General features: G+C 40.0%; 4 protein-coding genes across 11 annotated transcripts in view; 3 read left to right on the top strand and 1 right to left on the bottom strand.

The window, feature by feature from the left end:
• Positions 1-15: 15 nt before the first annotated feature.
• stard14 (START domain containing 14) lies at positions 16-4191 on the top strand. Its single transcript, XM_085789531.1, has 6 exons — positions 16-259; positions 366-513; positions 1047-1150; positions 1301-1418; positions 1498-1550; positions 2728-4191. The coding sequence occupies exons 1-6, from the start codon at positions 92-94 to the stop codon at positions 2932-2934; spliced, it is 798 nt and encodes a 265-aa protein (XP_085645657.1). The 5' UTR covers positions 16-91; the 3' UTR covers positions 2935-4191.
• A 168-nt stretch (positions 4192-4359) lies between these two features.
• pdzd11 (PDZ domain containing 11) lies at positions 4360-8854 on the bottom strand. 2 transcript variants are annotated; one of them, XM_085789533.1, is made up of 7 exons: positions 8744-8854; positions 8160-8257; positions 7333-7473; positions 6900-6998; positions 6538-6598; positions 4762-5728; positions 4360-4714 (listed from the first exon to the last, which is right to left on the bottom strand). In XM_085789533.1, the coding sequence occupies exons 2-6, from the start codon at positions 8250-8252 to the stop codon at positions 5694-5696; spliced, it is 429 nt and encodes a 142-aa protein (XP_085645659.1). In that variant the 5' UTR covers positions 8253-8257; positions 8744-8854; the 3' UTR covers positions 4360-4714; positions 4762-5693. The 2 variants fall into 2 exon arrangements, with proteins under 2 accessions (XP_085645659.1, XP_085645658.1); XM_085789532.1 differs by lacking the exon at positions 8744-8854 and having other exon boundaries at positions 8160-8312.
• Positions 8855-11453: 2599 nt separating this feature from the next.
• On the top strand, positions 11454-23265 carry gdpd2 (glycerophosphodiester phosphodiesterase domain containing 2). Of its 3 annotated transcripts, none has more exons than XM_085789535.1 (16): positions 11454-11531; positions 13406-13642; positions 14367-14470; positions 14659-14752; positions 14987-15046; positions 15145-15243; positions 15348-15438; positions 16379-16524; positions 18152-18234; positions 19505-19664; positions 19754-19960; positions 20050-20198; positions 20865-21012; positions 21184-21266; positions 21369-21397; positions 22751-23265. In XM_085789535.1, the coding sequence occupies exons 2-16, from the start codon at positions 13556-13558 to the stop codon at positions 22822-22824; spliced, it is 1614 nt and encodes a 537-aa protein (XP_085645661.1). In that variant the 5' UTR covers positions 11454-11531; positions 13406-13555; the 3' UTR covers positions 22825-23265. The 3 variants fall into 3 exon arrangements, with proteins under 3 accessions (XP_085645661.1, XP_085645663.1, XP_085645662.1); XM_085789537.1 differs by having other exon boundaries at positions 13406-13631; XM_085789536.1 differs by lacking the exon at positions 21369-21397.
• A 1028-nt stretch (positions 23266-24293) lies between these two features.
• The window catches only part of dlg3 (discs, large homolog 3 (Drosophila)), an 80892-nt gene continuing 77948 nt past the window's right edge, over positions 24294-27237 (top strand). For 3 of the 5 annotated variants that reach the window (XM_085789542.1, XM_085789545.1, XM_085789540.1), the window contains exons 1-2: positions 24307-24680; positions 25715-25846. In XM_085789542.1, coding sequence (XP_085645668.1) covers positions 24665-24680; positions 25715-25846 — 148 coding nt within the window. In that variant the 5' untranslated portion in view covers positions 24307-24664. Of the gene's footprint in view, positions 24681-25714; positions 25847-27237 lie in introns of all 5 variants that reach the window. The other 2 variants (XM_085789544.1, XM_085789546.1) reach the window with 2 other exon arrangements.

Genomic DNA, 27237 nt, shown 5'->3' on the forward strand with positions numbered 1-27237 from the left:
CAGACACAAACACCCGCAGAAGTCAAACACTCTGGACTGAGCAGGTTACTTTGTTACATTTTACTTTATTTATTTTTGGAAGACTCTCAATATGTCTGTGTCTAATATTTTACCTGACGAGGCAGTGTTTGCTGACTTCAAAAAGCAGTGTTTATCCATGGACACTTGGAATAACAAGTATGATAAAAATGAGATGCAGGTGTGGGTCGAAAATCCACCTGCAAGTAGAAACAACGAACCAAAAATCCACAAAATCAAGGTAAGTCCACACACACTGAACTCTGGGTGGTGTAGCAGAACTGGGAAGTGGGAAGCATGCATGGCCTTTTTTTCCTTCATCTGACTGTGTGTATTTTGTGTTTCAGTGTAAAATGGCAATCAAAGATGTGTCTGCTGCGACCATGTACGATGTCATTCACGACGGCCAGTACCGTAAGAAGTGGGACCCCACCATGTCGGAGAGTTTTGACATTGCCCGGCTCTCTGCTAACGCTGATGTGGGCTACTACTCATGTGAGGACTCCTCTGTTTGTTGACTCTCACCACAGTCTTTTGTGTGTTGCAGGACACACTAAGTTTCACTCTTAAAAAAAGGGAAAGCACATTTACATTCATTAGTCCAAATGTTAAGTTAGTTAGTTAGTTAGTTAGTTAAAATATTGATTTAACAGTTAAGTGAGAACAATGCACATCAATGATTTCTTGAGGCATTGTGTTCTTTGTGTAACTTGTAAATAGACTAGAGTGAAATAGATCTTTTTTTTATGTCGTGTAAACAACATCAGCACTATTTTCCAGCTTGTTTTCCTCTCCAACCCATCCATTGTGTGTTTGTGTTGTCGCTTTTAACAATAAATTTGATCACCAGCTTGTTTCTCAGGCTGTCGAGCCTTTTGAAGGCCCTCAGGGATGAAAAATGAGCAGCCTCTAGTTCAACCGGTGTATTTATTGTCATAACAAGGGTGCACTTGTAGACTCTAAGGTTGAAGTGAAGGAAGTTGAACACAATGTAACCAGGTTATGTCCTTTTTTCTCTTTTTCTACAGGGGTTTGTCCAAAGCCAATAAAGAACAGAGATGTTGTGACGCTGCGTTCGTGGCAGGTGAAGGATGACGAGTACATCGTTGTTAATTTCTCCGTCAAACACCCAGTAAGCCGCCTCCCACCACGCGCTCCCATGCACATTGCAACCACTGCGTTTAAACGCACCATTTCTACAACTCTCAGACGCCTATTGTCCAGTCTGAAAATGAGTAAGGATGATGTAACTTGACCAACATTTGTGTTGATTCATTTCCAGAAATACCCTCCTCGCAGTGACCTCGTCAGAGCCATTTCCATCCTCACTGGCTATTACATCAAACCCACAGGACCAAATAGCTGTACTTTCATTTACCTTTCACAAGCCGACCCCAAAGGTAAGACCATAACCGACAATTACACTTTCTTTCTGAATATTGTCGGAGCTGTTTTCTAACGTTTATCTCTCTGTTCTAGGTTCTCTTCCAAAGTGGATGGTAAACAAAGCATCTCAAGTTCTCGCTCCACGGGTATGTAACATTTACATAACTGTTGTCCTAAAGTCTTATATTTACTTACACTAAAACGTTATATCAGGGACGTCTTACACTGTGGCTGTGTGTGTCAGTGAGGTCAGGAGTGTGCAAGACGTGCGTGAGCATTAAGGAGCAAGGGTTTCTTGTGTTTTTTAAAGGACAATGGTAACCATAGAAACCCAATTTAAGGGCCTGACCCAGTACAGTTGCTGACAAAGGAGTATCTTGGCTCGAGTGCTCTCTCTCCCTCTCCCGGCAGAACTCGTTCCCCAGGTTTCATATCCTTCGCAGATTGAAACTATTTAGACCAAAGTGTATGTGTGTGTGTGTGTGAGAGAGAGTTTTCTCACTGACAGATTTATGGCTTACGCCCGACAGAGAGATTGAGCTTCTGTACCTGGTGACAGTGATTTCTACATGAAAAACACTGTAAATATGATTCATAAGGGAAGGGAAAAGTGATAAACAAAACCATTTAGGCCAGTAGGACTTCACTAGTTTTCTAGTGGAGGAGTACTTGCTTGTTTGTGACAGGATTTCTTTTTATCATTGATTCACTCAACTAATCTTAAGTCTTTAAACAAATAGCCTACAGCAATTCCTAGCAGCCAGGGTGACTGTGTTGTCCAACCGACATCCCATAATCCAACGTTCTTCGGTTTACTTGTACAAAAGGCAAAAACGAGAAAATATTCACATTTGAGAGTTTATGGCATCTGTTGCTTTTTATTTACCAAAATAATTGATGATTACATTTTCTGCTAGTTTTTTTAACACTAAGTTTATAGCCTAACTATTGATGACAGGTGAAACACTATCCATAAATCCACATTATCCTACAATGTCCAAAGCATTTTTTTTTTAACTTTTGTTTTAAGCTTGTTTAAACTACTTCACAGTTGAAGCTGAAAAAATAAGACAAACCTGATTCTTAAAACAACATTGGTAGCGTTTTGTTAGAGTCCAGAATATATCTGCCCTGTAGTGGCTAAGACAGTGTGCCAAGTGTCAGAGCCGTAAATTGTTTTTCACAATCAGTACGACCTGTGTGACGGCTGCAGGCTTTATCTTCAGCTTTGACTGAGCATGAAGGTGTGGTATGACCCTCATTGTCGGACTGCGGCTCTCCCTCCTGATAATCGTGTGTCCTCTCTTGGCTCGCTCCTTGCAGGTGTTGAAGTGTGTACACAAGGCGGGACAGAGTTACCCAGAGTGGAAACGGCAGAACTCTCCCGACCAGAAGCCGTGGCTGTACCCGGAGCAGAACACCCTCGCCATGATGGACCCGGCTGAACTGTCGATACAGAGGGCGGACTCGCTAGAAAACGTGGACGAGAGTTCCACTGCAGATGCTCAGGAAGGCGAGGACAGCAGTTAAACCGCATCAAAGCGACGGGAGGAAGGGACTTTCTATCTCCTCCAAAACACAAAAAGACTTGTGACCTCCAACCGTGCCATAGTGACCCAATCCTCCAGTTTTCCAAATCAGTGTGCCTCTCGGGATGAGCAAGAGTATGAAGTGTTTACAGCTGTCTTTACCAGATGGAAATGAGCACAGATCAAGTTGCCATTCACCCCAGTTTATGTTGAACTAAGCTAATTCTCTGCAGTGTTCGCCACAGTGTAATTCCTTTATAAGTGCACGTGGTTAGAGGTGTTGGGGGGCGGGGGGGGGGGGGCATGGTTACAGCACTACATTTACAGTGACTCCTCTGTCACACCTAGTTCAGTTGCAGCTATGAAGAACATACACAAACAGATATTTTAACAAGAGGAAAGTGAGTGTTAATGTTCATTAGTGGCTGTGTAGAGGGGTGCTGATGTTGTCAGCGGTGGAAGCGATGTGAAATTTCTGACGCCACGGCAGCACGTTAAAGCGCCGGGCATTGACTTAACCTTGTTTTTTGTTGATTGTTTAGACCAGAATGATTGTATCTGGAACTGAACACACTTTAATTTTGTTAAATCACGTTAATAGTAGTTATTACACTGTTTAAAATGAGTTTCGTGTGAATTGGAGACCTAAACGACGAAGGGTTCTGGGTTTGTGCAGCAACTCTGGGCATCAACCTTGAATCTGTTCGCATCGCTATCACCAAGTTTGCAACTGATTTTTGTTCTTTTAAATGTGAATTTTATTGCTAAATATCAGTTAGTTTTATTTAGTCATGATTAATGAGCATCTATGTATGTGTATCTTCTATTTGTAATACATGGAGACTGTTGAAGGTTCATCGTATTGAAGCAGATGCACTGCAGGCCAAGTGTATGCATTGTAACTGTAATGTACAGGCTCTGGACTGTGGCATTGGCACTCAGGGAGAGGATCAGCTGTTGATCTTGAATGAAACTCCAGTTGGGTTGTATTAACATGTGAAATGCGCATAGCAAGTCTGCTTTTATCAGTTGATTGTTACTTTCCCTTAAGGAATGGAATGACTATAAAGGATACCTCTGTATTTTATTTATTTATTTCAAGTTACTGTACCTTTAGATGAAGTCATGATGGGGAAATGATGCAGGAATGAAGCCCAACAGGCTGAGAGCGAGTAAGATGCTCGATATGAACTATGTTTGTTAAATGGTCTTGACTTTTGAAAAGAAAAAAATAACACAGTAAACCTCACAAGATTAACATGCTGTGATAATCACTGTCATTCACTGCATTCTTCTCAAGGTGTCAGCCAGTTTCATGAGAAACCAACATGCAAGAGTGGAACAAGTCTGGCTACTTGTACAGCAGAGCAAACCAGTTCATTTCCAGTTTGGTTTCAAGCTTTTCAAGTACACACAAAGGCCAAGGTTACAAGAGTTCAAAACTTTTTTATTTTTTTATGTGGCAATGTTCAATTCTCCTATGAAAAATGATGAATTTCATAATGAGCGTTAGATCAGTAACAAAAACATTAGTCAAACTGAAAAACCAAACATTATTCCTTTGTGAAAAGTATTAGTGTACAGAACAATAAGACAGTGTTGAAATGCAAATGGAAGGTATTTACATAGGCCTTTGCAAATGTTTAAAATACACAAACTTACTGTATTTTGGATACTGCAGTGACATCCAGAGGTATACAACTGCTTTCTATAAACGTTTGAATGTCTGCAGGTTTAATTGATGGCCGAAGTTTACACATCTTGATTTTACTGATAAGCACCTTTTACCAAACAGGCAAAATTAATGAGTATGCCTGACACAAGGCACAACGTCCTATCATCATGCATTTTAACAACATGTTGGCAGTTACTCCTGTCAACAGTTTGGCACCTCAAGGTCAACAGTTTATATAATAATTACTTAACATTTCATTCAGGCCAGGAGCAGTGTATGTAGACATTTCTATGTTTGAAACATTTAACCACAATTAATGCTTGACATTATTAAAGTAATGCCGGGTCCACATTAGCAATAATACATTAATACATTAGCAGTTAAAACTTAACATTTCGTACACAATTACAAATGTTTGTTAAATTTAAAAAAAAGGTGATGCACAGTGTTTTCAGTGATATTTAAAAATCCACTAGATGCTGTGCACTCAACATCTTTTGGTCTTACAATATGTGAGGCCATGCTGCCTTGATACCAAATGTGTCAGAGTGTACTGAAATTATGTTATATGTACATCCCTTTTTACATGTATATACACTGCAGATGCAGGTAGTAATATAGTTCTATAGTTTTTGCCAGTGTCATCAGTACAACTAGATTCAAATATTATATTTTTAAGACTATGCTAGGAAAAAATCATTACTCTTTAAAGAAAAACTGAATCGAGACCATGTTGATTCATTAAATTAAGCACGGTTTTCTAAGCGTTATGCTTGACCAGAAAATATGTATCCAATCTATAATCTATGATGAGAATTTCTACAAAGCTTCCCCTTGTACATGTCGGAATTCCATTATATACTGTATATATACCACAGCAGATTAGTGTTCATGACTATCTGTGTGAGAATGAAAAACTGAGCGTTTAACTGAGTTTATGTCGGTCCTTACATAGATGACTCTGAATGAGTTTGTTAGTCATACATTAGTCATCCTAAGCAGAATGGAGGCCAGAGTCTGTGGGAGGAGGGTAATGATGCAAAGTGACGTGTCTGTCCACCACCTTGCTCTCCCTTTGCTGCCACCTAGTGTACAGTCCTCTCCTTCTGCCTCTGGTAGTCTGGAGAAGAGAGAGGACAGAACATTACAAAACTGAAAACGTGATGTGTTTATATAACATACCAGTATAATACAATTCAGTGACTCCAAAGCCAGTTGTTTTTTTTAGTGTTGAACACAAGCAATCTGATTAGACCGATAGTTATCACATAACACGGGTGAAAAAATATAATGTGGGTGCTGCTGCTCCAGGCATCGGTGTGCTGACAAGCTTCACATTCCTCAGGTTTACGCCATAAAAAGAGAGATATGATCATTATGGAAACTTTCCATACAACTGTCATTTTGATAAAGCATGTAACATATAGTGCAGTAATAGTATAGGATACTATAAGTTAAAATGTGAGCTACAAATGAATCAAGTTGTCCTTTATCTAATCTTATCAAACTCAAACTCAGAAAATGGTCTGATACTGATGAAGTGTTTGGCTGCAACAATAATGTTTGTAAACAAAGGCAAGAAAGCATGCCTGTGTTTTAACTTATGATCATATCAATGATCAAAAAATATTGAAAATGTATCTTAAAAAATGATTTCACACACATTGGATAGATGAGCTATAAATGGTGACTCCATTAGTGCGATTAGTAAAAACGCCTCTCTTTTGATCTTAATTCCCAGTGCAGGATCTTCCATGGGGTGAATGTTTTTTTTAATTTTAACACTAAACCAACCAACCAAAATGTATTAATATGCTTCAAACCAGAAAGCTCTATATATTATCAGTAACTACAGATATAGTATATATGCTATTAGAGTGATTCATACAAATTTGTACAAATTCTACATTTAAAGATTACATGACTTACTGTAAGGAAAGAAGCGAACCCTCATCAGTATTTCTCGTGCAGTCTTCAGAATCTCTACAGCCTAAAGAGGAAGAAAGGATTGACTATACAATGCAATGCAATGAAAAGGTTATTACTAATAATACCCACAACTATGGCAACTATGCCATACTGCGTTTACTTAAATGATGCATTATTTATGTGACATTTGCTCCATCACTGGGAGATAAGATAAGGTCTACAGACTCAGTGTGGATGTTTTACATTGCATGTTTCAATATTTTAATTGCCAATTATGTAATTTGCAAAATGAAATGCTGAAATACTGATGTGTTAATTCAAGTGTATATAAGTCACAGCTTGAAATTATTGCCCTGACTTACTCTTGAGTGCTCTATGTCTTGGAAATCAACCTCATTCACAGAAAGGACCTGGTCTCCCTCTTGTAGTCCTGCTCTATGGGCATCTGAATCTGGAACCACCTGCCAACACACCACAAACATGTTGACAGACATTAACAATCACAATGCATCTATGTATGTACAATTTATTCATTTTTTGTAATTATGTTTCTATTTTGCACATGTCCCACATCAAGTATGAGGTAGACTCTTTTGTAATGATTATGTGAATGTCACATTTGTGTAGTATGTCTGTTTGGAAAAGAAAAAAATGGCAATAAAACAATCACAATGTGGATTCTGAAAAGTAAACAATAGCTTGGCAGTGCAACATGTATAAATACTTCTAAAAACCATGTCAAACATCAGGTTTACACACACACGCACACATACACACACACACACACACACACACCTTGGATATAAAGATTCCTAACTGTGACGCCTTGCCCCCACGGATGTTAAAGCCCAGCTGTGCTCCTGGAGGTTTCTTCAGGACGATGGTGCGTGGTAGGAATTGGGTAAGCTCATTGTTGTAGTCAGGGTGATGAACACGCTACAAACAAAGAAAACCTTGACTTATTGAGAGCAATCGGATCTGAATGAACAAAATATAGAAATACCGTACAGAAAATAGTGTTACAGGACAATAAAGGACTGGGAAAAAACTCAGCGTCTCCTTTTTGCAGCAAGGTGAATCGGCAGAAAACATGTACAACAGAGCACATAAGTTAAATTTAGAAATTGTGGAAAGACTTTATTAATTTAAAAAAATACAACTGAAACTCAATGTTCACTTATTCACTTTTTGCAGAGCTTTGAGAGTGCTTACTTTTGGTCATCCACTAACCTTTGGTGAATTACTTTGACCAATTTTCAGTCATTACTTAGACTAGCTGTATTGTATGTTCCCTTCCCTGTTCTTGCCCAGGAACAAGGGCAAATCATGGGAAACAGCCAACACCAGCTTTCTGTGAACAGAAAACTACGCCAGCAACTAATACAGGGGTCATAGTCATTGTCTATGAGTCAGTGGCCACCCAGAGAAAGATAAAGGGGCTGTTGTCACCAAACGATAAAGAAGTTACAATCACACCTTGTTCATATGTAAATATAGTTTCATACTTAAGACCTGTGAGATTTTGAACTGAAAAAAGGAAGAAGAAAAAAGTGCTCCCTAATGAAAATATACAGGTTCAAGCACAGTGGGTGGCTCTATGTAAGTGGCAAACAGTATGCTACCTCTTGTGCAGGAATCCATGCTGGTGGGTTTTCATAAGAAGGCAGGAACACCACTGGGAGCTGGTAGTCATCATAAGGAATTTTCTGATCCATTGTTTCTGAAAACACCCGAGGAAAGAGAAAGTACACTGTTATGACATCTTGTCTCTACGGTTAAATGTAACGTTACACCCTGCCATAAAAAAAACACCACCCTATATTTACATAATGCTAGTGACAGCTATATTGTCTATCAGCTGCGTCCACAACACAGTTACTACGTTGTTACGTGAAAATGTCTCTACAGAGTAAACATAGTGACATATTCATGTTATAATGTATAACATGACTGTGAATATACTGATGTACATCCTACTGTGAGGCGAAAGCGAACGGTTTTTAAACTTTGCAACACAGACTAGATGCTAGCTAATGCTACGGCTAGCTTCAAGGCTAACTTCGAAACGAACTTATTTCGCTCTGTTTACAACTCATTATCACCGGCACTCACAATCGCTGTCATCTAAACGCTAACGGTGAAGATAATACACAACTTCTGGATGAAAAATGCGCAGCGACTGCCAAAAAACAACAGATAATCTCACCACAGTCTCGTCCTACACGGCTACCAACAAACACTTCTTCTCTGTGTGTTAGCGGTGATTAGCTCGTTGGGCTTTGGCGCCCCCTCCCGTCGCGGAGTGGAAACTACCTCTGCCGTCATCCAGCGTGGACCGTGAACCGTGAACGCACCATAGGATGTACAAAAAACATAGCCTACATAAAAAATACTTCTTCTTTTTTTTTTCTTCTTTTTTTTTTTTTTTAGTTCTGTCCTCTTTTTTCCTCGTCACTTATGATGGCTGCTTTCTGCTGGGTTTAATCCAGGTGCCCCCCCCCCCCCCTCCTCTTTGATTTGTTTTTCTTACACTTCTTGTCTATAATCTTCCCATCGCACACCATGTCTACTCTGCAGATCACTTTATTTCTTGATGGAGGACCCTCTCTGTGCCCTCTTATATTCATCCAATAGTCAACAGGCAGGGTTTTTCTTTTTTCTTTTTTTTTTTTTTTTTTCCAAAAATGAAAATACAATGCCATTTCTCTTGCCTCAACTTGAAATGCACACACTAGCAAAGACCTGGCATCGTCAAACACACTCTGACAACCCCAGCCTTTGTTATGTCCAACACTGCAAGCATTGGTTTTCTTGTTGGTCCGGTTATGATACACTATTATGTACCATGGACCTTTAAAAAAAACAACCTTAAATCTCTCTCTTTCCTTTTCTCATTTTTTCTTCTCTTCGGAAAATAAATATCTCCCACATTGAGTTGTTAAATTGTAGGCCTATGTCATTTCCTACTTTTATCAATTCCCACCCCAATTCCTGTTTGATCCTCCAGAGACAGCCACACAGCCACTGTTACTCTTCCCTAATTGAATTCATTGTTGCCCTCTCCAGCTGGAATTTGTTCTTCATATTCCAAACTTTCTCTGACACAACCCTCTCTGTTTTAGCCCGGGACATCTCTTTTTATTTATGGACACGCTGAAACACACTCTTATGCTACTGGGGTCTCATATTGTGTGTCTGCCAGGTCTTTTTAAAGCAGCCACTGAAGCTGTGTGGTAAAAAAGAAAAAAAAAAGAGAGAAAAAAAAGTTTGTCACCTGGATGGGGGGAAACTTGACAATGCTTTTCACCAAGTGTGTCTTTACCTCAAATGCTGTAGCAGCAACAACAGGTCAAAGTTGGATGTGGATGCTGGAATTCAGTAGCCTCAGACAATTACCACCATTTTGTATTCTATGCTAAAGTAGGCTGTGTTTCGCTGCACTTGACTTCAGACAGTTGTCACGAAATGAAACTAAAACTAAAAATGTGTTGCCGCCGATCACAAATTGAGGCGAGGCGAAGGACTGGAGCTGGAGAAGGAGCTCGGGTGGACAGACGGGCAGCAATGAAGGAAAGTGAAGACCACATCAGGACTTGGCTTGAGAAATCCAATGCCCTTTGACCTTTGGGCAGGTCTGCAAAATGAAAGAGTGCATTTTGCCATAATACGTAAATCTTGAAGCCTTGAATTCATAATGAGGTCAAGACATGACAACTGAATGATGGTAATAATTCATGACTATTTCCCTCATGTTTTTTGGGGAGTTTTTTTTTGCATCATCTTTTTTTTCATCCTGCCTAACTGTAACATATAAAGCAGGTTAGGTGTCCACTAACCATGTTTTGTTTAGTCAGTTAGACTTGTTGGGTGTTTCTCATTCCACCTAAGAATTAAAATCATTAGTAGCATGCTGATTCTTGACTTGACTGCACACTGAACTCACCAGAACTGCAGCTCCTTCTCCACACCCATACTTGTAATAGCCTAGAAAGTGTATTGGCTAATTGGCTACTCTTTTTAAAAAAAAAATCATTTCCCTTGTAGCCTACTGTGATACATCTAACCATAACCCAAATCCAGTTCCTGAATTCTGACACTTATTTTAGCTTCATGTCTGCTGAAACCTTTTACTGAAAATATAATGTGTGCTCTCACCATTTGACTATTACTCATCTTAACATGAAAATTATATCGCACATATTTGATATGTGCTTGATCACACGAATTCTTTGAAATTACATTGTCATTGCATTTAATTCAGATAAATGACTGATGAGCCAGATCCACACTGTTTCACCACCCAAAGACTAATATAGGGGTTGACAGAGGTGAAACCAGACATGCCGTTGAATCACAGTTGATACTACTACTGTACAATCACATGAAGGGGAAAAACCCACAATTCCCACGACTTACAGGGAAACAAACAGGCAGGTACAGGAAAAAGGGCTTAATGAGGAAGAGGTCTCAACAAACTTTTCTCACCCATAAAGTCATAGTTCCCACACAAAGTTTAGCCTCTAGTCACCACCACAGTCAACACATCACTCCAGCATGAACCTGTTCAAGTTGTTACTCAACAGGCAACAGGTGGGAAATTATGATTAAGAACAACACTTTAGTAAGATTTGATTTTTGTATATGATTAAGTGTATCAGTATGTCAGCATTTGTATATTATAGCTATACCCTGTAAAAGGCGACACCTTGGTATCTTTACATGGGACAGTTTATGTCCTCATGTCAATAACACCTGTCCACACACAGGCTCAACTGTCAATCCCCTGCAGGTCCCGCACCTGAGTGAACTCGTCTTTGGATCCTCCCTCTCCCTTTTTGTTACACCCTCTTCATTCATGTGGAGTTTTTTTTTTCTCATGCGGAGTTTTTTCTCATGCGGACAGTGAATGAGGATGCGAGAGTGGAGACGAGCAGAGCAAAGAAGCGCGCGGACTGCGTGAGCAAAGAGACGGAGGTTTTAAATGGGAATTGGAGGTGAGTCACTTGTTGTGGTCGCAGAATGTTTTGAATTAGGTTAAGCACCTTAAGTCGTGCACCTTAGCTCCGAGGGGTAAATGTAATGGGGTTTTTGTTTCCTATGGGAAGGATTAAACGATTAATGAAGAAATACGCGTGGACAAGGACAATCACATTTTCTGTTTGGACATTATTAAGGATGCTTAAAGCGGACAGGTTGGAGCAACATGGTCTCGTGTCACTTAAAATTACATGTTAATTAAAGTGAAGCTTCAATCAGTCTACTCGTCATCATCATCATAATCCTCTGTATTAAAAAAAAGCAAGAAAATAAAAGGTAAATTAATAGCCTACTTATTATTTTTTTCACAACTAAAAAGACGTGTATTTTTTTAAATGTATTATAGCCTATATACAGTATGTGTTAGTCTATGTTGTATATGTATCACCCCTTAAACATTACTAATTTCTTGCCCTGGTTTCTGTAATTTTCTTTTCCTTTAATCACATGATGGCTACACCTGTGAACCCTGCACATTAGATTTAACTTAATACAGATATACTGTATGGATTAGTTATGTGATTATTAAGCATATATCAAGTCTATGTAATATGAAAGTATGATTGGATATTTTATCTCTCATCAGTTTTGACACAGCAGTGCACACATTACACTTTTGTTCCTCATTACACCTTGTGCTGTAAATGTAAATGATAGGCTATAAATGCACTAGGTGTGCATCTTTTAATCTGCTTGATAATGCCTCTGCATTTATTTAATGCATTAGACATCGTATGAAATTCTGTCCTTGTACTTTGAAGCATGCATTAAGTGTGCTGAAGTCCAAGTTGGGAATTTAGCGCGGCAATTAAAGTATCATCAAATAAACAGTGATGTCTTCCAGCCAGTGTGTTAGCAATAAAAAGGCCAGTGTTGTGAGTCTCTCAACCATGAAGAACTATTGAATTGTTCTTTAATTGTAATGGGGACATTCTTACTCCTATTCTTTTGTTGTATTATCGCCCTTGAACAGTGTGGTTGCTCAACCTTCAGCTCAGGCTTAATGCTTCCTGGTCACAGCTCAGTTTGCACACTGACACAATTTGTCTTGTGTTTCATGACTGTGACATTAACACCTCCCCAAAGACGCTCTTAAGAAACACATTACTTTATGATAGGATATAATTCCATTTTATGTCATTTAAGACACAACTTATGTCCTAGCTAATTAGAGCTCCTGCTGTAGAGAAAACTGAACATAGCAGACACGGAAAAGTTGGAAAATCTCCAAGTCAAATCAAGTTGAACGAGAAACTGTTTTTTTCCTCAGTGTGTCTTGTTGATGAGTGACAGTCCGTTGTAAATTTCCCAGTGTTGTTTAACTGCAGGATTAAAACCTGGCACAAACAAAATGAGATGTCCTGACTTGTTTAAGGACCTGATCTGACCCCTTTCTCACATTACTGCATTGGAAATGGGCTGTACATTTCAAGCAATCTAAACTGTAAGCTCCAGTCATTATCTATGTCCATCAAGATTCGCTGTCTCTTATTGTATCAACTGTTGTTCCTCACTTTCACTCAGTTCATTTCCTCCACCCCCCCTCTCTGTGCGTGGATGTGCCTGTCACTGAAGCTGTTTGTGATGCAAAGGCTTGAACAGTGTGACTTCGCTCTCACGCCAGTCTGTGCACCACTCTCTATAACCCGTGGTGTCGGCCATTGTAAATGCTTCCAGTGGCTGTAGCCTTCCCCCCTTTGCACACAGCCTGTACTGAGTAGGCTATTGAGCAGTGGGTGCCTTAATACCCAAAGGAACTTCACCCCCTCCTCCTCTTCTTCCCATTTGCTTTCTATCACAGTCGTCTTTTTTCCCCCTCCTGCTCTCATAGGTCCAGTGAAGTGAATGAAATCGGGCCTCTCCTCGGCATCCAGAGAAAAAGCCCGACTCCCTCCTCCCTTCTTCAGCCTGCGTGCATCAGGTGTCCGGATTGCACAGAACAGGATCTGTCTCTCTCTATGCTGTGAATGAAAGAGAAGTGATGTCTAAAGAAAATAGCTGTTGCAGAGTTTGCAGCAGGGGCTTGTATAGCTGCCACTGGAGGACCCCCAGTAGACGTAACAAAACAGTAAGTATTTTGATCCATAGCTGTTTCTAAATGGCCATTAGTGTGTTGATTTAGATGTTCTCATCTTTTCTCTGGATTGAGCTGTGATGTGTGATTTCAGTTGTCAGGTTCTCATGTACTTCCCCTGAGCACTGAACCTTTACAAATGATTGTAGGCAGGGATTAACATTCCTCTGCACTGAATTTAGAAATATAAAATATTTGCCAATGAGTGACCCTGTGACACGAATCCTGTCTTTTATATGCATTTAAAAAATGAAGTGGATAACTCTACTGATGTACTTCTAGTAGGAAAAAAAGAGCCCTGGAAATGAAGTGATGATTAAAATGCCGAAAATGCATTTGTGTGCCAAGTAAAATAAGTCAACTCACAGGTCCTAACAGGCTTGTTACGGAGTAGAACAGGATTATGAAGTGGGGTGCGGTGGAGGGGAGGATGGTGGCAGTCTATAATTTTGCTCCGAAATAATAAACTGGAAACCTGAGGTGTGCTGTTTGTGTTCAACCATCAGGGTATCGTGCAAGGTGCAAAACCAGCTGTGAAAAAATGTTGGAATTGTTCCATCTGCCTTAACAATATAATCCATCTGCATTTCACAAACACATACACGTACACATACACAGACTCTGACTTTCACTTCCTCACAGACAAGCACATAAATTATCATTATCATTGCTTCTATAATCCAAACAAATAATAGTCCACCTGTTCTTTTTCTTTTAGCATGCATGCTGCTGGTTCTCAATTGTCTCTTTGGTCTCCCTACTTTCTCTCTGCTGGCTGTACATTTGTCTGATAACTTTTAATGACCGCGAGGATGTTAACTGGTGAGTATCCGCAAACATCCACACACACACACACACACACACACACACACATGCATGCACACACACGGCCCACATTGAATCCGTCACAAAAGCCCAGAATCCTCTCTTTTCTTTCCCTTTCTTTTCTTTCTTTATTGATGACCTCTACTCTGCTAACCTTGTGTTGCCCTCTTTTGTTCTATTATCAGGCAGGGCTTCCAAAAACTGAAGCGATGGGTGAACTGGTTCATGGTGGCGATCATCATCTCTGCGGTGGTAACCAGCTACTGCGTCCTGCTGCTGGTGAGAATGCACCGTTGATGTTGTGGCGTTGGATTGTAGTCGGAAGATGTTAAAGCTAATTGTCCATGGGAGTGATTAATTACTGGCGAGGGAATGGGTAATGCTGCTACATGAAAAACATAGAATAGCCATTGTTTAGCTTAGCTTTGAAGTGTGTAAACATCATCCCTAAACCACAGAGTAAGAGGCCATTGATGCAGTTTCATGTTTTATAATTTGCACAATTGATTTCAGCTCTTTGCACTGTTCCAAGTGGCCATAGGAGAACAGCTGGACCTACACTGGCTGCACAAGGTGTTGTAAACATATACCTGCCCAGCTTTTTCCAGTTATATAGTTTATTCAGGGTAGTAACATTTCTGAAAGTCATAATTGCTTTTTTCTCTGTACAGATCTTACTGATTCTTGGTGTAATATTCATCGCTTGTGGGGTCACTGGGATTAGCCTCCAGTGGTCAAAAGAATGGCCAACCGTCCCTCTGTCGCTTGAGGTACGGAAACATTTTGAACATTTTGTCAATGGCTGAAATCCACTGTGAAAAGTATTCTGAGCTCACCTGTGTTTTTGACGTGCCCTGTGTCGGCCTCTTGGCAGGCCACAGCTCCTTTCTTGCAGTTTGGCGCCGTTGGAGCTTTGACGCTGCTCATTCCGTTTGTCTTCCAGCGATACCACAGAGCCAAGACTGGTATGTGTCTGGCATGACTGTTGAGTCACGGCTCACAAGCAGTTACAACACTGCCAAGAGACACAATGTTTCACCTGACATAAACGTTATCACTGCTTTGCAAAAACACTGTAGTTTATTATGCAAAAATAAGGTTAATTTGTCTTTGACCAGGAAAACTGCTTCAAGGTAGATGAACTATCTGGATCAGATAGCACTGAAACCCACCCATGCATCCTTCCTTAACTTCCATCCATCCATCCATCCATCCATCCATCCATCCATCCATCCACCCATTCATTCAGTCTTGTGTTAAGCAGAATGTAGCTATTCCAATGATATGTTAATCTTATTAACGTTGCAATCTTAAAGGGATAGTTCAACATTTTGGCAAAGTGGCCCATTGCCATAATCCCTATAGTTTTAGGAGTAGGTGTAGGAGTAGGTTTGTGGGTGCAAGCTATTTTCGCGGCTCTGCTCTGCCGTTCTAAAAATAGTTTGCACTGACAATTAAAGGTAACAAACCTACTCCTAAAATTACAGGGATTATGGCGATGGACCAATTTGCCAAAATGTTGAACTATACCTCTAAGGTAAACTACCACTGGTTTACATTCATTGATGTCATGTATCATGGGCTAAAGGTTTTTTCCTTACTGTGTAATAAGGAAGTGTTTTATTCATGAAACCCACATTCAAACTTCACTGAGAATGACTACAGTAATTTGCATGTAACATGAACAATGTACAGAAATATACAAATAGTGAAATGTGGGTGCCTGCACGGGAAATGAGTACAAACACACAACAAGTATATGACAGGTGAAATATTTATGTAACCACCACTGCATCAGTAACACCCACGATTTACTCACGCTGCTGCGCAGGTCTCTGTTCAAACTGATGGATGTGCAAACAGCTTCAGGGGTCTGTCTTCTCATTTGACTCTTGTTCTCCGCAGGGTCTAAGGTCCTTATCGCCGTGGCCTTTGTAGTGGTGTCGGCAGTCATCTACCTGTGTCCCCTGTTCATTCGCTCTCCTTGTCTGATAGAGTGGAGTGAGTTACCCAAGAAACCAAAGCTCATTGGCCACAGAGGTGCACCGATGGTGAGCATCCTTACATGGAGACTCATACATGGTCCATCTCTCACAGTGTTGTTTAGTGTTTGTCATTTTTACTCTTATGTTTTTGACATGTTTTCATTTAGGTGATTAACTTAATTTAAAGGGATAGTTCAACATTTTGGCAAATTGGCCCATTGCCATAATTGCTATAGTCATAGCAGTAGGTTCGTTACCTTTAATTGTAGGTGTAAGCTATTTTTAGTACAGCGGAGCGCAGCAGCAGGCTGCTCAGAGCTACGCTATGGAGGCTAAGGGAATTTCTTGGTTTCCCTCATTAAACTCATCAAATACAAAATCCCAAAACTCCACAGCGCTTTTGTAGACAAGTTGTGAGCTGCACAACCACCACGCTATGAGATAATGACGGAACGATACGAAACGGAGCCGTTTTCGAGGTAAATTCATACAAAACCGCTGATGCACGTTGCGTTCAGGGACAGTTTTTCAGCAAGCAGTCTCCGTATTTACCCTGTATTTACCTCGAAAACGGCTCCGTTTCGTATCGTTCCGTCATTATCTCATAGCGTGGTGGTTGTGCAGGTCACAACTTGTCTACAAAAGCGCTGTGGAGTTTTGGGATGTTGAATTTGATGAGTTTAATGAGGGAAACCAAGAAATTCCCTTAGCCTCCATAGCGTAGCTCTGAGCAGCCAGCTGCTGCGCTCCGCCGTACTGAAAATAGCTTACACCTACAATTAAAGGTAATGAACCTACTGCTATGACTATAGCGATTATGGCAATGGGCCAATTTGCCAAAATGTTGAACTATCCCTTTAAGTTTAAAGCAGAAGTAAGCGATCCGGTCATTTTGGCTAACTTCTTGTCAGCCGATGGAGTTAGCAGTCCCCGCCCTCGTCCCTACGCCACCACATCCACGCGCATCCCTTGGCTGCACACACAGAGAGGACCTTTATGCCGTTCTCTCTCCTCATTGGATAAAGGTTGTAGGATACAAGGAAAGTTTTCTCCTCGTCTTACAGCAGAGCAGAGTGACTGACAGACCCGTGTTTCAGACCAAACACACTATATATATGATTGCCGTCGGAAGATATAACTATTTAAGACTTATATAAACACAAATATTCCACTTACTTCTGCTTTAAGCATTAGACTAGATAATGTTTTTATCGTAGAAACACACCCCTACTTTTATTCTTTTCGCCAAGATACGTGTCTTCGGGCAATAGATTCATATCTTATGAAGAGATATAAAAGTGTCAGTCTCTCATATAACTCTCGCTAAGAAAGCCAGTAAGTGTATTTCCCTAAACGTCAAACTATCTCTGTAAATTGAAACCATGCAAACAGAAAAAGGGACTCAAATACTCAATGTAAATATCATTATCTCCTGTCACATGCAATAACATATAGTGTGTTATGTTCTGTTCACTGATTTGCAATGTTTTACCCCTGGCTCAGGTGTGAACTGATTTCTGATCATGTGAGGGCCCCATATGCTGTGCTGCTGCCCTGTTTGCTTTGCTCCTGGGTCACCACCACTAAGCTCAGTTAAACACATTGTATAGGGTTGTGTGTTCACACAGCTTTAGGGTAGTGTAGAGTTCAAGCACATGAGTGTGTCTCACCCATCTGTCCTCGCTGTGTTCAGCTGGCCCCAGAGAACACCATGATGTCGTTCAACAAGAGCATCGCGTGCGGCGCGAAAGCCTTTGAGACGGACGTGCAGCTCAGGTACAGTGAGAGTGGCTTCATGTATAAAAGGCTTTTTAGCAGCTAACGATAACAGCATTTGAAGTGGTAGCACACATGATTGCGACAGCCCTATAGCACCATGAAATTACCATTTGCTAAACTCTCACCAGCATTAATTAGGCTAGGAATTCTTCTTCTTCTTCCTCCGAGGAAATCCTACTTCCCATGGGCGAAAACTCACCAAACGTTGCACAAAGGTCCAGTCCCATGCCACATTTACTCAACTCTCAAATTCCTATCAAACCAACGGTACATGCTACAGTTTTGCAACTTTCACCAAAATGTAGCCCTAATGCTGCTGAAACTTTTGTCCACTTAAACTTATTACAAATTATGAAGTCCATCACTCAGTTTTTTTTAATAAGCAAAACCTTTAAAATGTATCTCCTCCCACAATTTTTGCTCAGTTGTCACAAAACTTGCTAGAGACCATCTCCAGACTGTCCTCCATAAAACTTGTTTCTCTGATTTTTGATTTACCAAAAATTTTGCCTACAGTGCATGAAAACGTTTGACTGTAAACATACACCATCCAATTCTTGCTAAATACATTTTCAATCTTCCTGAAAAAAAATGAGTTAGGAGCTGGTTCTTGGTGTCAGAGGTTGTGGGTTCAAGACCCAACAAGGGAATTGATGATAACACATCAAAATACCAGGTGATCTTTGTTAAACAAATGTACAAGATCTTAGAGTCATAGTAGATGATGTTTGACAAATACATATCAGAATTTTACCTCAAAAACTGACTTTTCTATTTACAGTGGTTTCAAATCTGCCTGCACGACAGTGAATGGCTTACTCAATTTGTGAAGCCACTGTTGAATTGCCACTTGCCCATTAGTTCAGTGCAATAGACAACAGTCTTTGGTTCCAGAAGTTGTGGGTTCAATCCTCAACTGGTGCAAAATGAGCATTTTAAGGTCAACTGTCCTGTCTTCCTATTCTCCTGTTTGTTGCTCAGAATTTGCCAAGAAATAGCCCGGACCCGACCCATCGCTGCGCAGCAGCTACTGTATAATTTCTATTGCTACACCTGTCAAGCTTTCCTTTCTTGCACATTAACTTGCACAGCACATGTGCAAGTTAATGATGGCAGAGAAACAAGGTGAAAAGGAGGTAAACAAAGACCAACTGATATAGAAAATGCTGCTATTTTTGAAATTTCATACCACAGAGGTCAATGAGTATAATCATAAATGACTGAATACAACTTTTGGGTGCTAACATTCACTGTTTCTCTAATTCAGTAAGGACAGAGTTCCCTTCTTGATGCATGACAACAAGTCAGAGTTTTTGTTGAGAACGACGGACGTTAAAGAGAAGTTTCCACAGGAAAGCTTCACCAGCAGTTCCAACCTCACCTGGGAGGAGCTGCAGCGCCTGAATGCAGGTGAATGGTTTGTAAAGGTGAGGGTTAAATATCTAGTCTAAACACTTACTCACAAAGGTTTATGTCCAGTAGTGTTATTCCACATGCTGTTTGTTGAATTTTGCAGACGGACCCTTTCCGTTCAGTGTCCCAGCTCTCAGAGGAGGACAAGGAGACAGCTAGAAATCAGAGAATACCTTCCTTACTTCAGCTTCTCAACCTCGCCAAGCAAAACAACATCTCTGTCCTATTTGACCTGTATAGTCCCGATCAGGAAAGTGATACAAACGACACCGTTAGCACCATCTTGAGTTCTGGTATTGACCCAAGTCTGGTGAGTCTAAATTAAATAGAATTATATTAAACTGATAAAGATATTTCTTGATAGCACATTTAGTTTAGTTTTTTTTCCCTTTTTTATAGATCCTGTGGCTTCCTCCAGCGGAAAGAGCAATTGTAAAAGTGACAGCTCCAGGTTTCATCCAGGTGTATGACAATGAGGAAGAAATGCTTGCTAAAGGGGGAGACCACTTGAATGTGAAATACAGCAAGATGAAGACAGATAAAATTAGGTGAGAACATTTAGATGAAAGAAATATGCCCAAATCATCTCAGCGGTCGTGCCAGGAGGCATAGTAGCGTGTTAATTAAAATAGTGTGTGTATTGCATGCTGAGGCACAGTGCTGGCACAGAACATAGTTAGACGGGATCGGCTTCCAGGGAATGTGATTCAAAATAATGTCCCAATCCCTGTGTGTTTAAATGAACAAATCAACCATTAAAAAACCAAAGACTGAAAAGAAGTGTAGCAACATGTTTTGAACAAGTGCAACAAATGAACTTACTGTACATGGACTGCTGTCTTTGCATCATGATGCAGGTTCTCTACATATTTATATTCATCATATTTATATTTATATAAGATAAGATAAGATACACATACAATGTTTTTTAATCACTTTCTATATATGGGAGAATATATGACCCACGTCTATATATTCAAAAAAGAAGAAAAGACATAACATACAACATACAATGACATGCATATGCACACCTAGATACACACAGTTGTCACGTATACACCTGCATACAACCATATTTACTCTTCTGCTTCCCATAGATTTATGTTTTATGTAAATCTGTATGTATGTAAATTCTTGTTATGTCTCTTTGTTCACTAAGAATATATTTTGTACTAAAATTATCCATTACCTTTCACTGTGTCTATATCTGTCAGAAACCTAACCAGGAGCAATATTACAGTTAACCTGTGGGTGGTGAATGAGCGATGGCTCTTCTCTCTGCTGTGGTGTGCTGGGGCCAGTTCTGTTACCACCAACTCCTGCCATCTGCTAGAAGACATGGACCGGCCCGACTGGGTCATGGTGAGCCATAAAGTTGCTATTGTTTCACTTCTCTTTCTGTTCACTTTGCTACCACCATAGCACTAAATACTTGTCAATCAAACATTGCTCTGAAAGTCAACAAGTTCATGCAGGTGTTGTGTGACACACCTTGACCGTGTCATTGCCTTTGGGCGCGTTTGTGTATTTCAGGGACACAGCACGTACACAAAAATATGGATCTCAGTGGATGTTTTATCTCTTCTGATAATGGCTGGTATCTACATCTTCCAGAGGTAAAGCTCAGCAGATGTTTACTGTACACATTTAGTGTCTGTTGTATAAAAATCTCTATGAAGGTGAATAGACTGACTCATCAACATCACTGTTTCTACCAGGAAAACGTACTGTTTGTATCACAGAGCAGGTATTGTCAGTTTAGATTTTTAATATTTTAAAGCTGAGTCTGCGACTAATGAATTTAATTACTTGTTATTCTGCAGCTTATTTTCACAATTATCGATAAATCATTTAGTCCATAAAATTTTAATCTCAGATTTGCTGTCCAAAACCTGAACATTATCCATTCACTATCAGAAAACCTAGAAAAAGAAAAAGTTTGGACTTTGTGTGAAAAATTACTTAAAGCAGAAGTAAGTGATATATTTGTGTTAAAGCAGAAGTAAGTGATATATTTGTGTTAATATAAGTCTTAAATAGTTATATCTTCCGACAGCAATCACTTACATAGAGTGTTTGGTCTGAAACACGGGTCTGTCAGTCACTCTGCTCTGCTCTGAGCCGAGGAGAAAACATTTATCGTATCCTACAGTTTTTATCCAATGATCCTCCAAGGGACGCCGTGAATGTGGCGACGTAGGGACGAGGACTGTTATGGTGCGTTCAAGGAAACTCGTATTTTTCCGACCGTGAAGTCGTACCAGTTCGATCTGGTACGAGTTCACCGATCGGAAGTTACGAGTGGCCGTTATAGTGACTTTCACCGGTAAAACAGGTCGGAAAAACACGAGTGGGTTGCCTAGAACGCTACAAAGTCGTAAGTTGTGACTTGAAGGTGTAATTTACGATTTCAAAAGCCTGCCTGGAACGCAGCATTAGCGAAAACGACCGGACCACTTACTTCTGCTTTAATTTATTTGGAAAATAGCTGCAGATTAATTTTTCTGTTGATCAACTAACCTACTAACTCTCACTTCTACTTAATGTATTAACAATAATGACACTAAAAGATACTACATACTGTGATTTACATGGTTTACATCTGGGTGTTGCACACATGTTCTCGGGGTGATAGGTCGGTGATGATTTGATGTTGGTCAATCTCTAATTTCCACTTCTAGAAAAGAGGTCATATTAATCCAAGCTATTGTTTATTTGGGGGTTTAATTCATCACTGTATAACATCACTTGAACGACAAAATTATTACTGTCTGTAACTTTACACAACATTTTGGTACTGTTTTCCAACTGTTTACTAAAGGTCTATAGGTTGTTTTGTTAACCCATCAATAAAAACACATTTGAGGTTGTCAGGTTGCAAAAAATGATTTACTACATGCTATGTGTGTCAAGGGATAACAATTTTTTTGCAACCTGACCAACCAATTGTTTTTCTCAACCATTCATAAGCATGTATAAGTCATTAGGGAATTATTCATTAACCATAACAAGACACTTGATTATAAGCCTGTTTTAAATGTGATTAATGACATGGGTCCCTTCATTTGCTTTCTTTTTTGACTTTTGTGACTCCAAACAGACACAGAGAGTCAAAGAAACAATATTTCAGCCTGGAACAAGAACGAACAGTATCCCTTCTTACCCACTGGGTAGCTTGATGGTGTCCAGCTCCATACATCCTCGTCTGCACTACTACCACCATCATTTGGACTTGAATCAGGACGAAAAACAAGTAATGTGAATTTCCATGCACTGTATTACAAAGCCATGAGAGTTGTGTGGGTTTTTTGTTTTGTTTTGTCTTGTCTTGTCTTTAAATCAGGATTTGGTCTTTGTTCCGTCGGTACTGAAATATGAAGCTCTTATCTGATTGAAACATTGCAATGTACGATGTAGGTGGGGTAATGTGTCATTGTTAAGGCATTTCATGGTGTCATCATAAAGCAGTAAAGATGTGCCTTGTGTATTTAACATTTTAACCCAACATTTACTGTATGAACTACTGATGTGTTTTGGGATCCTGCGGGAAGTTCTACATTGATTGTTTTATTTTTATTGTACTACTTTGTTCTTTATTAAAGTGCTTCCATTGATTAATGTGTATTATTATCATTTTCATTGTCAATGAGTCTAATAATTATTTTCTTGTTAATAGATTGATTGTTTGATGTAATGGTTCTCAAGGCGCTGTTCAGACACCCCCAGATGTTATTGGGTGGGTTCCTGTGGGTTCCAATAAAAAAAAAAGCACAAATCTATTTTACTACAATTTGAACAATAATACAATGAGAGAATGTATGAATATTTTTTGTGATGGGTTCCAGGCACTTTCGGTAATAAAACATCTAAAAGCAGAAATCTTATCTTAATAGGGAAAGTAGAGGGTAGGGGGAGAAGAGAGATCATATCCTCTTTACCTTCCACACATCTCTCTACTAGGTGAAAACTTGGCCTACATTACCCATAATGCAACTAATTCATTTGGGTTAGAATATACTAATTTGGCATAATACTCCCTTCATGTCCTGCAAGATCTGGGACATGATCTTTGAGAAATGTTCTGCCACAAGATAGGCCTGTGTTTTATTTATTATATATATATATATATATATATATATATATACAGTATATAGATTTTACATTTACTCACTGGTCTACAGCCTGTTCACACAACTTTAAGTCAAATCTACCTCCATACAAAGCAGACACTGACATAACCAAGAGTCTAGTTTGTTTATCGGGATTAAAACAGCTCCCTCTGGAGCCATACACCATCAAGTAAAGTTAGATATTTCCTCAAAGGCTTGTGTGGAAAATCCCTTTAAACTGTGATTTCCCATCACCGCCTCAACGCACCACTAGATGGCACACAATGCAAAGAAAAAGGAAGAAAACTAGAAAACGACTTGAATCTGATGAGGAGATATTTTGACCATGGACGACAGACAGCTCCACCGACATCCTGGTAAATACACACGATGCTGTGCAACATGCACCAGTAAGACAACTGCAGGTGGCACAGCTGATATTAATTGGTCATTAATACTGATATTTCAGTGACACGATAAAGCTGCGTCAAGGGGTCGTTGAAGGCGAGGCGCGCGCGCGTGTGTAGGAGGAGTAGGTGGAGGAGGAGGAGGAGGAGTAGCTAACATGTCACACTCCGGGGTCGTTTTGCCCCCCCAAAAAAACTTGTGGAAAGTTGTCATGAAGTAAACAATCTGCCCTTGTCACAGCTGAGCTCAGTGAGTGGGTGTGGATCTGAGCTGCTGACCGCAGCCACAGTTCAGACAGACAGACGGGGAGTGTCCAGCGACTGGATTCAAAACTCAACACTCCACTTGTTTGTGAAGAAGGAGCTGCAGTTCTGCTCTCTTATGTAATTATCCGGCTTTATTGCTCTAATTATTTTCTTCTTAATAAATAAGAAAAAAGAGAAAAAACACTCCCGTCAAACCGGTAACCTTCATGACTTTCTCGAGTTGGCCACAGCATGGTTCATAAATATGGTAAGTACCGTTAAGTTACGTCTTCAGCTCCCTAACGTGACAAAGTTTTAGAGTAACCCTCCGCTAAAGTTAAGTTTTTAGGTTAATGCCAGCTCATTACTACATTAGATTACTTTCACAGCTTTTCACTGACCCACTAACCTCAGTTATAATCCCTAGAGAATCACCTTTTTTTTGTCCTTATAGTAAAAAAAAAAAAAAAAGATTAAATCCTAAAAGTGGAAATTGTGCAACTTCCGGGCATCAGTGTACTGAGCAGTGTCTGAGTTTTTTTTTTTTTTTTTTTTAACTCTCTCTTTAGACCAGAATGTACAAGAACAGGTAGGAAACTGTGAAGTAGTAGATTTACCTCCATGATGTGCATCATCTCTGTGCTGTGTTCCTCACCACCCACCGGGTTCAACAACCAGCTGCACAGTCCTGTTGCAAGAGAAAAATACCTTTAATGTGCTGTGCAGGAGAATATAACAGCAGTGCTGCATTTGGCTACAAGACGAATACAAATCATTACTATATGTTGCAGTCAAACATTTATATCTCTCTTGTATTTCTACATGAGCTGCATTTGATTATCTTTTGTTATTTTCTCTAAATCTCAGGGATATATGATGCATCAATTGGTTCCAGCTCCTCAAATATGATTATCTTTTTTATTTTTATGTGTTTGCGTAACCCTATTGTTGCCAACTCAACATATCATTGGATTTTTTAAAAGTTGGCTCGACTAGACAAGATATTTATAGGGCTCTGGGAACCAACTTATTGGTATTTTCCCCTTTTTCCTGGCATTGTATAGATGAAATGATTGAAATCTCAAATAATCTGTAGTTTAATCATAAATAAAAGCAGTGAGAACAGATGTTGCTGTTTTAGGTGCTTTGTAAGAGCAATATGATGAATAGTACATTATATACATCTTTACTCATTTGGCAGACGCTTCAAACCAAAACAATTTACAACTGAGGGCATTGCTAAAGCTTCATTTGCTTTCTACTACTATTGTCCTGAGATATGTCTTTATTTTTGGGGGGCAGACACAGAGCGGGCAGTGGGGCTGCTCAGACAGTACCAGGCCAACCTGACCAGTCCGGAGGAGCAGACTCTGAAGACCAACGTGGGTAAAGTGTCTGCCATCTTGGGGAGCCAGCTGTTCCAAGCCCTACTTGGTAAGAAAAACAACGCACAACTGCTTGTTTTTTTGGAGGAGGGAGTTTTTTTTTTTTTTTTTCAAAAAACAGAGCTGAAGTTGCATCAAAGTTCTCTCAGGGCAAACTTTCTAAATAACTTGTCCTGTGCACACCCCCTTTCCCTCTGAGTGAGGAAGAAAGTTTTGTGTTTTTTTGCGTGTTTTGCTTTTGTTATTGTGTGATTGGCTGCCGGCACACACAGGATGTAGACAGAGTCAGGTTGTATTAATTTGTGTGGGAAGTTAACTGAGTCTAAATGTTTCCCAATTAGGTCTTATGAAAGAGGCCTTTCAGTTCTCCCCACAAAGGTTTGCTGTATACCCCCCTCGGTAACATACTCAGATTGTAATGAAATCCCAATAAAGACTCGCACAACACAGTCTATCTATAGTCTAGAGTTTTTATAACCTCAGACGTGTCACACTGTGAAATTACTATTCTTCTCTTTCCTTTGACAAAATGGCCTCTGTTGCCACACATATTTCATGACCTCATGTCAACACAGCATTGCTCATAAAAACTGAAACAGCTGATTCACCACTACCAGAAAGCAGCAGTAATCTACTGAAGCTGTTGCTGACTAAACTGGTACTAATCCTGCAGTGTGCATAGTTTCTACTGCAACTCATCTGAAGTTTATCTGTTAGTCATCATACAGTAACCAGCTACACCTCAATGACAGGTTTGGTGTTTAATTTGTTTTTTTCTTAAAAAGGCTCATGCAAGGGGCAGTGTGAACCTTCACATCCAGATAAAGCACGTTACCTCAGTTTAATCAGTGGTTAAGTGGTGCTTCTAATTACCACAGCCATGTTATAATGATGCTTGCCCTTGGGTCTGCCGTTGCTACTGCTGACCTACTGCTGCTTCCCTGCTGGGGATCTGAGGGGGGAGGGCTGCTCAGTGCGCAGTTGAAGAACTACAGTATGGTTGTTGTTTTATTGAAGAGGACAACAGAGCAAGAGATAGTGAGGTATTAAGATTATATGCATATAAAAGAGGACAAAACTGCTCCTCCATTTCAAAAGCTCCCTTAAAGCAGAAGTAAGCGATCCGGTCGTTTTGGCTAATGCTGCGTTCCAGGCAGGCTTTTGAAACCGTAAATTACAGCTTCAAGTCACAACTTACGATTTTGTAGCGTTCCAGGCAACCCACTCGTGTTTTTCCGACCTGTTTTACCTGTGAAAGTCACTATAACGGCCACTCGTAACTTCCGACCCGTGAACTCGTACCAGATCGAACTGGTACGACTTCACAGGTCGGAAAAACACGAGTTACAGGCTGCCTTGAACGCACCATAACAGTCCTCGTCCCTACGTCACCACATTCACGCGCATCCCTTGGCTGCACACACAGCCCTGCACGCCGTT

This window comes from Trachurus japonicus, chromosome 10, assembly GCF_045865225.1.
Source record: "Trachurus japonicus isolate A0001 chromosome 10, Traja_1.0".
NCBI lineage: Eukaryota > Metazoa > Chordata > Actinopteri > Carangiformes > Carangidae > Trachurus > Trachurus japonicus.